At 37.1% G+C, this 12,294-nt stretch overlaps 1 protein-coding gene across 3 annotated transcripts in view; it reads left to right on the plus strand.

The window, feature by feature from the left end:
• The window catches only part of KHDRBS3 (KH RNA binding domain containing, signal transduction associated 3), an 80,459-nt gene that overhangs the window by 45,025 nt on the left and 23,140 nt on the right, over positions 1-12,294 (plus strand). For 2 of the 3 annotated variants that reach the window (XR_008211125.1, XM_052703596.1), the window contains exons 6-7: positions 2,382-2,492; positions 3,919-4,111. Coding sequence is in view for 2 of the 3 variants with exons in the window: in XM_052703596.1 (XP_052559556.1) it covers positions 2,382-2,492; positions 3,919-4,111 (304 nt within the window). In the remaining variant the exon portion in view is untranslated. The remainder of the gene's footprint in view (positions 1-2,381; positions 2,493-3,918; positions 4,112-12,294) is intronic. The other variant, XM_052703597.1, reaches the window with a different exon arrangement.

The raw sequence follows: 12,294 nt of genomic DNA on the forward strand, positions 1-12,294 counted from the left end.
CCTGAGAATAGGACTGGAAGACTTTTTTCACTGCAAAATCTACAAGTTAATTTAACGAGTACTAGGAATAAAATGAGTTCTTACTTTAAACACCTAAATTTACATCCTCATTAAATACGCAGTTGTTTTCCCACTGGTTTCACCACTGCCAGACTGATACAATCTAGAAAATACAAACCAAGCTGATAACAAAAGCGGGACATTAATGTGCTTGGCTGTAGTGATGTTTTAGGGCAGAGTATTTCTTTGATAACAGGACTCAGTGGTCTCAACTGCATAGACTATCACTTTTTCTTCAGAATATGGTTGGAGGTCATGTTCACAGCACCTGGCTACAAGCTAAGTTTTGGTGTGTGCTTAAGTACTATTAACTGTTGCAGACAATCCAGTAGATAATACAGTTTATGTATGTGTATATAAACGTACTCAAGGTGTAGAATTTTCTTCATCCAGAGAAATGCAGGGGATTCTGGTTAGCATACTAATATTCAGGAGTAGGTGGCAAAATAGGCAAACTTGTCTCTCGAGGTGCTTATATACTGCACGTTTGCAGTATCATAAATCTGAGTAATTACAGACAATTACACCCTTCTTCAGAGTCTTTCCCTGAAAATCAGGGAAATTTTTTCATTGTGTGTGACTAAACACCAGTGCAGGTTGCCCAGAGGCTGTGGAGTTTCCTCCTCAGAGATCTTGGGAAGCTGCTTGGAGTTGATCCCAGGCACCGTGCTCTGTGTATCTGTGCTTGAGCAGGAAAAGAACCAGATGGACACAGAGGTGTCATCACAGAGGTGGCCAAACTCAGCCATTCTGTGATTCAGTGAACATACTTTATAGGAGCAATCTGGTTTAACATGTAGTCCCTCTTAATTCCTGTCCTCTCGTTCTTACCTTGAGATTGATTGATAAATATTTCTTTACATAACTTCTGTTCTGTTGGTTTCTACTGGATTCTGTCACACTATGTTGTCCTGAGTTGCCAATTATAGTCTCGAGTGCCTTAATCTACCTAATTTTTTCCTATATTTAAGTTGTTCTGTACTGTCGTTTGCAAATGAGAAAACAGAAGGGTAAATAAACATAGTAGTGTTACAGTTCTATTTATTCACTTTTAATTTACACACGCTAACAGCACCCTCTTAGTTTTCTGCTTTGAATTTTGGTTGCTATTTTTTCTTTCCTTGACATTCAGTTTGGCATTCAGCTCCAGAATAAGGAGCTAAGGATCTGAACTCATATTACGGTTTGTACAAAGATAGTACAATACTATACTTGCTTTATATGTTCTGTAACTTGTTTCTAAGACAGTTGGCTGCAGCATTCAATGCATTCCCAATAAGAGAAGTCTCTGGCTTTAGAACTTTGTCCATTCTTTCTTGATTGTGTTGCAAAAAACTTAAAGGATGTTATAGATAAATATCTTTGCATTCTTTGCTGATGATTTCAGACTCTTGGCAGCTTCCCTGATTCCAGAGTGTTTGAATGACTTGTAGCTGTTTTAGGCTTTTCAGAAATGCCTTAACCTGACATGCTTTTGAATATTTTAGACTTATTTTAATGGTCTCTGTCCCTCAATTTCAAAGATAGTTTCAGTTTTTCAATTGACACCTGTTTAAATACCGCTCTTTTGGCTCTGCTGGCCTTACTGAACTCCTTTTGCCTTCTCTAAATCTTTTTTTTTTTTTTTTTTTTTTAAATAACTGCTGTGTATTTGGTGTGACTTAACATGGGATGTAGTGGAATTTCTTCCCATGCTGCGTGTACACATTTTGCTCTTGTATATTTTTAATCTTTTCAAACATAATTTATATACTTTCCCTTTTTCAAATTAAGCAATAATAGAACTTGTGTTCTTTTCTGTAAAGACATGCAAAGATTGCTGCTGAAGAGTTTCCTCTGTGTTAGATATCAGTTTCTGTTATTGCTCCTGTCAGTCAAACTTCAGTTCCTGATATCTTCTGTAGTTTCCTAAAGTTAGCTTTTTATATCATGCCCTGATAGGCTCACTCTGCAAGTGTGATTTCCCACCATCTCTACATCAATCCTATTAACTTTTTTGAAATGCAGAAGATATCTTTTAATTGTGTATCTGGTGTTATAATACCTCTCCAAGAATAAACTGATGCAGGCTCTAAAAATTAAACTCTTTTCTTCCTCCAAATGTTTTTCAACGTTTTTCAGCATATCCAATTTCTTCCTTCTTTCACTTACACCCAACATGAAGGATGCAGTGAAGAATATTGTCTTGCGATTCTCGAGTTTTTTGACTGATTTTTTTTTTAAACTTGGTATTGACTATTGTCTGTGCCAGTAGAATCATTTCCCTTCCTTTGGCTTCGCTTGGAAAGTGTCACATTTGCTATTTCTTTATATTACTTCAGCAGGCTGTGTCTGGGAACATCACTGCTCACCCCTGCCCCCACTTCAGTGAAGTCAAATAAGCAGCTGGTACCCTGTCCTGAGGAGGCATTCTACAGATTAGCCAAAAACAAGTAATAAGCACAGTTTTAAATCATTTACTCTCTGTTTTTTGATCAATAATTAGAAGCAATTAGATGCTGATTTTAGCAAGTGTTTACATTTCTGCATTCTTTTACTATTCATGTAGTTTTTAAAAAAAGAATTAAATAAATTGCTAAAATAGTACTTTTTTGATAAGTTTCTTTAAAAAAAAAAAAAAAAAGTTACAGTATGACTTGGGTTGGAAGGGACCTTAGCTAGAAATCATTGGAAGTAGAAGATCTTTATGTAATTTAATTGAAATCTCGAAACTAGATCTGGATCTTATTCTACAGTATTGCTGAAGTTGGAAATAACTACTGAAATCAGGACGGAATATTTTTATCCAATTACTGCTCTGGAAATTAGATAATGGTGTGTAGAGATGGTAGTGAAGAATTTTTGTTCATTTTCTTCTGTGTAATTGTTATATTAGACAGTAATGGTGTCTTAAGTCTAATATGCCTACAGAGCAGTCATTTAAACTCAATTATAGTAAATGGGGGGAAAATTGACTCCTTTAGAAAGGAGATGTCTATTAGCAATATTTTAGATATTCTATTGAAAAGAGGATAATTGATGCAAACTTGGCAAGTTGTGCTTCTAGGGATCTGCCTTTACTATAGGAAGGCAGGAGGGAACTCTACCTGTAAATGGGTCAAATACTTCTGCAAACTGTCCCTGTTTGTCTCTGATTTTTTACTTCAATATGGAAATGCAGAAGAAATTCAAATATAGAATTGTTGAAATTAATGGGCTGCAAGTTGACCTCTATTACTCCTTCAGAATTAAAAAAAAAAAAATTATGTATATACCACTATTATTTGTTGTCCTTGAATACATGTATAAGTTATGTCCAGTTGAACACTTACACGTTTATCTGAAAGTTTTCTGCAACAGCTGGAAATCACTTCATAGAACCAGAAGAAAAATAATTTATTCTGACCCATTCAAGTTCTTGCACACGCTGTGATCTTTGGATTGCATTTCGGAGCTTGCTCAGGATGAGAAGGGCAGTGGGACTGATTCCTCTGTGCAGGATCTGAGTATGAAATAGCTTGACAGGTTCAAATTAACTTGATATTCTGTGTTTGTGATTTCACATGCTATAAACCAAATTTTAGTGAAGATGATTGATTCCAGCAAATTGAGTGTTTCTTTGTATGTGATCAGCAAAAAGAATGGCTCAAACTACTGAGAGGTTCATCACTGAATCATATGACTAGTTTTTAATCTTCCAGCGTTTATTGCGTAATGCATTTAATTGAATTAAAGCATACAGAAATATGTCAAACTAAAATGGCTCTTTCATAATTTTTATCTGTCTGTAGCAAAGCCTGGTTGTCATGCTGTTGTGGGAGGGAGCTACTGAGAGAGATACCAAGAGGATATTTATGTAAGTAATCCATGTATTCACAGGGGCCGTGGAGGAGTGCCTCCACCACCTGCAGGAGTACCAAGAGGGGCACCAGCGCCCAGAGGAGTGCCTCCCAGTAGAGGGCCAGTCAGTCGTAGCCGTGGACTTCTAGCACCCAGAGCGAGAGGAGTGCCTCCACCTGCAGGCTACCGGCCTCTTCCACCACCTCCGGCACAGGAGACATACGGTGAATATGTAAGTTGAGCTGTTCTCAGAGCTGTTAACATGAGGTGTTTGCATTTTTGAAGGGGTGGGCCTAACTACTGCTTTGGAACCCAACAGAACCTCTTCAGTTAGTACCTAATGAAGTCTTACGCCCAGAATCTGTGGAAAGTGTGATAATCTTATTATCCTCTTAGGCTTGAATTGTTTCATACTGCTCAGACTTCAGGTTTTATGTGCTATCGTAAAGACATTTACAGTGCTTTCAGCAAAATATTTATGTAGTTCTTAAATCTATTAGGTTTCTTCTTTAAAAAAATCTGAAAACCCACATTGTTGGTTTAAGTTGGCACTTAGAGTAATTTCTCTTCTTGAGCCCAAAGCCGTGTTTATAGCCGTAGTACTTGCTCAGTGATTAGGTAATTAAAATGCCTTTATGAATGCTTCAGAATTGATCCAAAGAACTTTACCACAATCATCCAATGCACAGTCATCTCAGTCAGCCTTTACATATTTGTCTTGATTTCACTGCAGTAAAAATTAAACATAGCACAATACTTTGTATATGATTGAAAATTACAGTTATGAACTGTAAGGATAAATTTAATTTGTACTGAACTTACAGAATAGTGGGATAAAGAAAAAAAGATTGTTAAATCACAACTGTAGTAATAAAAATGGGTTGTCTTAATAGAAAACATTTTCAAGGACAATACTTTTGATCTTATATATATCTTTAAATTTCATGCGCCCTTTTTACAGCATACTCTGCTATCCAGACTTTGTATCTCTTCATTCATGCTTACAAAAAATATTTTCTGGAGTTCCAGAAAATATTTACTTCTATCGAGATGTCTTCTCCTATTTTATGAACACCTTTCTTCTACCTACCTTCTATCTTACCACAGAAGTTTCAAATCAAATCTCAACTGTTGTCCATCAGTCAGAAACATATGGTTCTATGTACCATTGCTTTGTGGAGGTACAAGTTTAATATTGCCAGTATGAACATTTTTTCACGTACCTGAACAATAAAGGATAAACTAGTGTTGTTTATTAATATTATGAGAACTTGTTCTTAAACAACTTATCCAAATGTCTCTTGGCTATACCGGACTTAACTGTTCAAGGTGGATGATGTAAGTAGGCGATTATTTCATAAGACTTGGAAATCAATTAGTCCTGATAGTCCTTTCATATCAATTGTGCCTATTTCTAGACCATATGTAGTAGATTAAATGTCCGTTTAGTAGAAAGTAAACCTGATTAATTTCTTACTTTTCAATATCTGTGTAGCAAGACATGGAAGTAACAGCCTTTTGAATTGCTATCCTGATGTATGTTTCTTTTGAGAGAATATTAGGAAATACATATAGGAACAGTGCTGTGTTATACAACTACTAAAAAAACAAAAAACAAAACAAAACAAAAAAATTGTCTAAAACCAGATCACTTATCGTCCAAATATCTGAGCAAGGCTAAAAGCAGTGCAAGCAAATTCATTTTAAAATTATCAAATTTTGCACCTCCTTTGTTAAAATTGAGCTTTGCTAGAAAAGTCTGATGAAAACAGGAACCATTAGAATACTGCATGTTGTGTCAATGCATGATACTTCATCCACCTGTCCAATTTTAGCTTATAATCAAAGGGCCATAACTGTATATTTTAGTGAGTAAGGAAACATGATTAGAGTCGTATTTCAGTCTTTGCTTACTAATTGCTGGTAAATATTAAGTGCTGTATTGCAATCCTGAATATCCAAGCTGGGTGAGGTGTCACAGCTTGCTGAGAGGACAATAAATAGTAGATATGAGTATCATTAGGAAGCAGCATCTATGGCATAGTTTCTGAACCCCAGAGAGATATCTCAACCCCAGAGATATCTGCAGAAGTTACAGAGCATTTCTGTTGTGGTCTGAAAAGTCTACAAAGATCTGTGAAGGTTTTCAGTTCCAACAGATCTCTACCTTGTACTCTTTAAAACAGTGTGAAATTGTGCAAGTTTGGAAGGAAGCAAGCTGTATAATAAATGAAGCTTTCAAAACTTGATTCTGTAATTCTGTAATCTAAGATGATGCAGAGCTGTCAGTACATAAAATCTTTGCCCTTTTCTCTAACATACTATTATGTACACGGTGTGACAGAGGGGCCATCACTGAGTCACATGAACAGTTAGTTTCTTCTTTATCACTCCCTTTAATGACTTATTTTGCAGTCCTTAACACATCAGACCAATAAATATATCATTTAACAGTAATTTACTCAGTTCTTCCTCCTGTCTATCCTAATTTCTCTCCTATCTTCTATTACTTAAACTATATGTAAAAATAAAATCAAAATTGAAAATACCTACAGTAGTCTGACAAATCTGAAGGGTTAATTTTGGAGGCAGTATTTCACACTGGGGAGATGATGCCAGGAGCAAAGACTCTTTGATTTTGACATAGATGGTAATTAACGCAGGCTCGAAGTCAACAGGAATAGATGATCTGTCCCACGTTTGGAAGTAGGAGCACAGGACTTAACTCTTACGGAAGGCTTTACATAGAGATAGACCGCCTTCATTGCTCATTCAGCTTTCTGAGAGGCCTATAACACTCTTGGATGCTGGATGTGGCCTTCTCTGCTGAAGTCACATAAGTACTGGAATAGCAGCAATATCTCCACTTTTTTTTTCCAATTCAGTATAAGTTTTCCATTTTTTGCCAGTCTCACTACTGTATTGCGTTCAACCCCAAGACCCATTTCTCTTGGACTTCACCATATTGCTAGCACCATGATGGAGTTTTTGAAGCTACTAAACCACAGCTCCTTATCATCTTGTGTTAACATTGTCTTTTTAATAGCTGTAGCATCAGTTTGTGCGATAGGAAAAATTCAGGTCTCTGCAGCCAGCCAGCTTTATAATGGCTGTTCTAATCTCTCTGCTCTGGTGTGATAAACATTCTCGGAAGGCTAATACACCTCCCGTTTCTAAATCCTCATACGCTTGGGTCAGGAGAAAGCCTAGTATGAGGTAGAATGATGTCCAGGATTATTTTTATAATACTTGGATAAGGGAAAACATCCTAGATGGTTGCTGGCTTTACTTAAGCCAGATAGTCTCAGGGATGCTGTTCTCTTAATTAAGAGTTGCTGCATGTTTACCAAACATGCAATAGGTAAATCAAAAAATTTTTCATGTATTTTTAAGCTGCCAATTTATTCCATGAAGATTAGGAATAGAAATTTTTTACTACTTGGAGATTTTAGTCTTTTCCATAATTTTCAATAAGCAGGAAATAAGTAATATTATTACTTTTTTTTTCTACTGTTGATTTCTTAATATTCAGTCAAACACAGGATAAGAATGTAACTGTTCAATCTCAAGTACTGTCTATTAACAACTTGTCTGTGTTTTCTGCTGTTGTTTTCCCACCAGCTTTAAAACTTTGAAGCTTTTTTCTGAATTAGTAACGCAGCAATGTAACTGAAGCTGTTCAAGATTAGATTTTTATTTGCTGCTATTCTCATTTCACAAAAAATGTTTTGCAGATATTCTCTTTCAGTTCTCTACTGCTTGAATATATTTGTTGTGATGCCACATCAAGTTCTTTTTTAAAATGTGTTAAATGAAACTTGATATTTACCTAAACTGATAATCAGTTCTTAGGCATTAAATATTGAACTTTAAACACGGATTTAAAGCACAAAGTTTGTTGAACCAAAAAAATAACTTGGTAATCTAGCAAGTCATGGACAAGACTTGTTTAAGCACTATTTTGGAAAACAGTTCTGAATGTCCTGCTTTGTATGTGGGAGTGATGGCAGAGCTTTAGTCCTGTTTCTGGCAGAGTTTAGTGATGCTTTCTTATGTTCAGACATAACATAAGCTGGGTTACCTTAATGGCACATTTTCCTAATGCTGCATGCACAATGTTTAGCAGTTAGAGTTTTAAGAAGAATGCACTTTCATTGAAATATTCTGTAATAAAAAACTGAATTAAGACGAAACATCTAATAGTAAGAGACCTGTGGAGTCTTTCTAATGTTGAATAAATTGTAACTTGAATAAGAATGTTGTGAACAATTTACAGAGATTGTAAATTGATATTTTTTTAATTTGAAGACATAGCCTACTTCAAAGAATTTACAGAACACTTCGATGTGTAATAGATGCTGATAACAAAATTTAAATTTTATGACCTGTTTTCAGCTATCATCTGATTCTGGAAGATCCTAAAGTTTAGAAAATGCTAAAGTTTACAGTTTCCGAAGCATACACTTATGGGTATTTCCAGAAATATATTGCTTTTACTGGTGCACAAAGAGATGCTTCAGATTGAATTCAGACTTGAGCTTTTAATTGTCACGCTAAGTCCATTCTGCAAGGCTACACTGATACTACAAGTTACATTCATGACAATAGTGTGAGGCCAAGCTCATACTGTTCCCTGCAAGAAATGGGGAAAACTCAGTGGACATAATAACATTCTGGGTAACAAGATCTACACAAAAAAGATGAGATGTAATGCTATAAGTCTCACTTATTTGAAAGCTTGGTTCCACTGAAAGCAGCGGAAGGCCTTCAGTTGAGATTTCTGTTGGAGATATTCACATTTCCTCAGTTCTCTCTGGGGAACATGTGCTCATCACCGTACTGCTGGCTGTCCTGGCATTCTCAGTGTCATGAGCTGCAGTTTCCATCGTTTCCATTTTGGAAGGAACTCTGAGAATTCTGTGGGAAGATTAAGAGGAAGGAGGAGGTGGGGGTGGTTTGTTTACAAGTGATGTTTGGCTGGATGGCTAAGAACAAAAACTCCATTTCACAACCCATTGATGATTATAAAATATGTATGTATCCATTAGTGAAAGGAATGAATGCAAAGCCTTAATGTTTCCAGGTGAGGGCACATTCAGCTGATCAACCTATTTTTTTAGTGCATCTTCTTAGAAAGTTTATTCAAATTCTCTCAGGCTTAATCTCCAACATTCAACTTCAATTCTGCAGATGCTGAGTATTGGCTGTAATATCAAGTCCTTTTTCCACTGTGGAAAACTCCAGATGTAATGGTGATGAGTTCAGAGCAATGAGTATAGGAGTGTATGCATGAGTTCCTAAAGAATTGTTCATACTACACTCATAGAACCATAGAATATCCCAAGTTGGAAGCGTCCTAGGAAGATCGTAAAGTCCAACTCCTGGCTCCACATAGAGAGTGAGACACAGTGTGTCTGAGAGTTAAACCATGTATGTAAGATTGTTGTCTAAATGCTTATTAAATACAAACAAGGATTGAGGCTGCAAGAAATGTTGTTCATGCCTTCGTTTTTACCACTAATCTTGTGTTAGATGGCTTAGATGGCCAGCAGTGCGCTCTGGCAGCTCGAAAGGCAAATGGGATCCTGGGCTCCATCAGGAGAGGGGTGGTCAGCAGGGAGAGGGAGGTGATTGTCCCTCTCTACTCAGCTCTTGTGAGGCCCCATCTGGAGTACTGTGTCCAGGTGTGGAGCCCTCAGTACAAGAAAGACATTGAGATTTTGGAAAGGGTCCAGAGGAGGGCGACTAAGATGATCAGGGGGCTGGAGCACCTCCCCTATGAGGACAGGCTGAGGGAGTTGGGCTTGTTCAGCCTGGAGAAGAGAAGGCTGCGGGGTGACCTCATTGCAGCCTATCAATACCTGAAGGGAACCTACACCCAGGAAGGGAGTAAACTCTTCAAAAGGGCTGACAACAGCAGGACTAGGGGAAATGGATCCAAGTTGAAGGAGGGAAGATTTAGGTTGGATGTTAGGGGGAAGTTCTTTACAAGGAGAGTGGTTAGGCCCTGGAACGGGCTGCCCAGGGAGGTTGTGGATGCCCCGTCCTTGGACGTGTTCAAGGCCAGGTGGGACGGGGTCCTGGGCAACCTGATCTGAATGTGTACGTTTGGTGGCCCTGCTAGGCAGGGGGGTTGGAACCACATGATCCTTGAGGTCCCTTCCAACCCGGGTGATTCTGTGATACTGTGATTCTGTGATATGGCTTCAGTACCTACTGGATGTCTTAATATCCACTCTGAAAGGTGTTCAGGGGCTATATGGAGTCTAGCTGATAGGAACTTCTGAAGTTCAACCACTTAACACAACGTTCTCATTTGTAAATATCCTTTCTGCATCTCTTCACTGAGATCACACCAAATTTGGAAGATGTCAAAAAACTGAAAGTGAGGATCATACAGAGCATACTGTGGGAGCAATTTCTTGGAGCTGTGTTGATTTTGCAGGGCAGGTTGCTTTTAAACCCGACTTCCTTCTCATTAGCATTAATTTGCTCACTTACTGTTGCTTGTAGAAAAGGAAAGTTCTCTTGGAAGTGGCAGCAAAATCTTTGTATACCATGTGAAAATTGTGAAGTCTTTATTTCCAAGTGAACGTTTCCCAGGATGCAAGGCAAGATATAAGGCTAAGAGCTAACTCAAAAGTCATAAAGGATAAAAGTCCTAACTGAATTGAGTTCCAATATAATTTTTGTTTCACTTTGCAGGAATTACACCATGTTCTGATTTGCCAAGGCATTCAACCCTGCTTGTAGTGGGATTGAAACTGGATCTTTGAGGTCCCTTCCAATCCAGGCCATTCTGTGATTCTGAATTCTGATATTTTCCTTAGTACTTGTGATCATTTTAATCAAATTAAATTTGGATGTTCTTGTTTACTTAGTTTTTTTTCAGTGAAGCTTTCAGTTCCTGGAAAAGGATTTGTCATAACTTCATTCTCCAGGGATTACAGAAATACTCTCTGTCTTTTCTGTTTCTGTTCCCTTTTGTGGATAATGCTGTGGTTTACACTGAAATCTTACTTGATTTTTAAAGCAGTGTGTTTACTGGGTTGGGCTTTTCAAAAGTACTTAAAGTCAGGCTAAATTCTGGTTAGGCTTTTGGAAAGGAAGTTCAGAACACAAAAACATGGTCTCTTGTTTTTTTTGTATGTTTCAGAGTTCTTTTACTTGCTAAGTAGGTCGAGCAAAAATAAATGTTAGTCCCACAAGTCGTTGCTTGTTTTCTTTCCTTTTATTTTTTATTTATTTATTTTTAATAAACTGTTGGGATTTTGAACATGGGCCAGAAAAACAGTGGAAAAGCTTTTTTTTTTTTTTTGTCAGGAACTCAAATGTGTTTTTTGATTGTGGAAACAGTCAAATGTTTTGGTGACAAAGCTGGAAAGTTTCTCTTGCCTGCCTGTCTTGAGGTTGAAATACAACCTGCATTGAGCATAAAATATTTTCCTGAATTATTTCAGAATTCAAGCTGCTAATCATAATTTGAACCTCTGTGACTTGATGCAGTTCTGTAGTTGTGAGTCTTTGTGATTCTGACTCTGGCTCCTGCCATTGTATACAGGAGAACTGAAATAGTCTTGCCTTGATTTCAGTGCAGCTGCCATATTTTTTAGCAACTTCTCTAATTACTATTTTAAAGTGTATGAAACAACCTACCAGTGCACCTTTCTCATTTCATAAACACCTTGATTGTTCTGGTTGAATGTGCAATTCTAAATGAAAACAAATGAAAATGTTCAAACTAAGAGCTTAGAGCCTGTGCCTGTTTGCTGCAAATGTACTTAGTGTTATCACTCAGACTTCAGATGGTACTAGGTGCCCGTGCTTGTCCTGACAGCTCGCTATTCCTTGTTATTTAAGTGATGGGGTGAATGCCATTTTTACACAGTAAAACAGCTGTTGCTTCCTTTTACCATTCTAATTTGCCTAAAAATATCCTTCATTTCTTCATGCTGATATTACCTTATGTGCTTTCTCCGTCAAGTCCATTTCTGCACTCAGTACTTTTCTGAATGTAATAGTTCTTTTCTGAAAGGTAGGCACTCCATTGGCATTGGATGATAAAGTACTGGTGTGAGTATTAATTTCTGAGAATGATGAGGAAAGGAAACAGAAACCCTTACGTTGTAGTGATAGCAGCCTTAATTTTTTTTCTCCTGGGTGAATTTTCTTACTGAGAGAGAGCTGGGAATTTGACTTCTTATTGATTTAATTATTTTTTTAGCACTGCAAACGACTTTGCTAAAGTGAAATTTTTACAATTTTTTTTTTTAATTTTTATTTTTTTTTGCCTGCTTCTGCCAAGCTCTGTTTGAAACATGGTGAATTTCACCTAAAGATGTCCCAAGCACTTACCTGTTACTGTCATTGCTTACAGGTTATAATTCAAAGCCCCCATTTCCTATTCCCTATGAA

Source organism: Tympanuchus pallidicinctus, unplaced genomic scaffold (genome assembly GCF_026119805.1).
Source record: "Tympanuchus pallidicinctus isolate F22 unplaced genomic scaffold, pur_lepc_1.0 scaffold5, whole genome shotgun sequence".
Taxonomy (NCBI): Eukaryota; Metazoa; Chordata; class Aves; order Galliformes; family Phasianidae; genus Tympanuchus; species Tympanuchus pallidicinctus.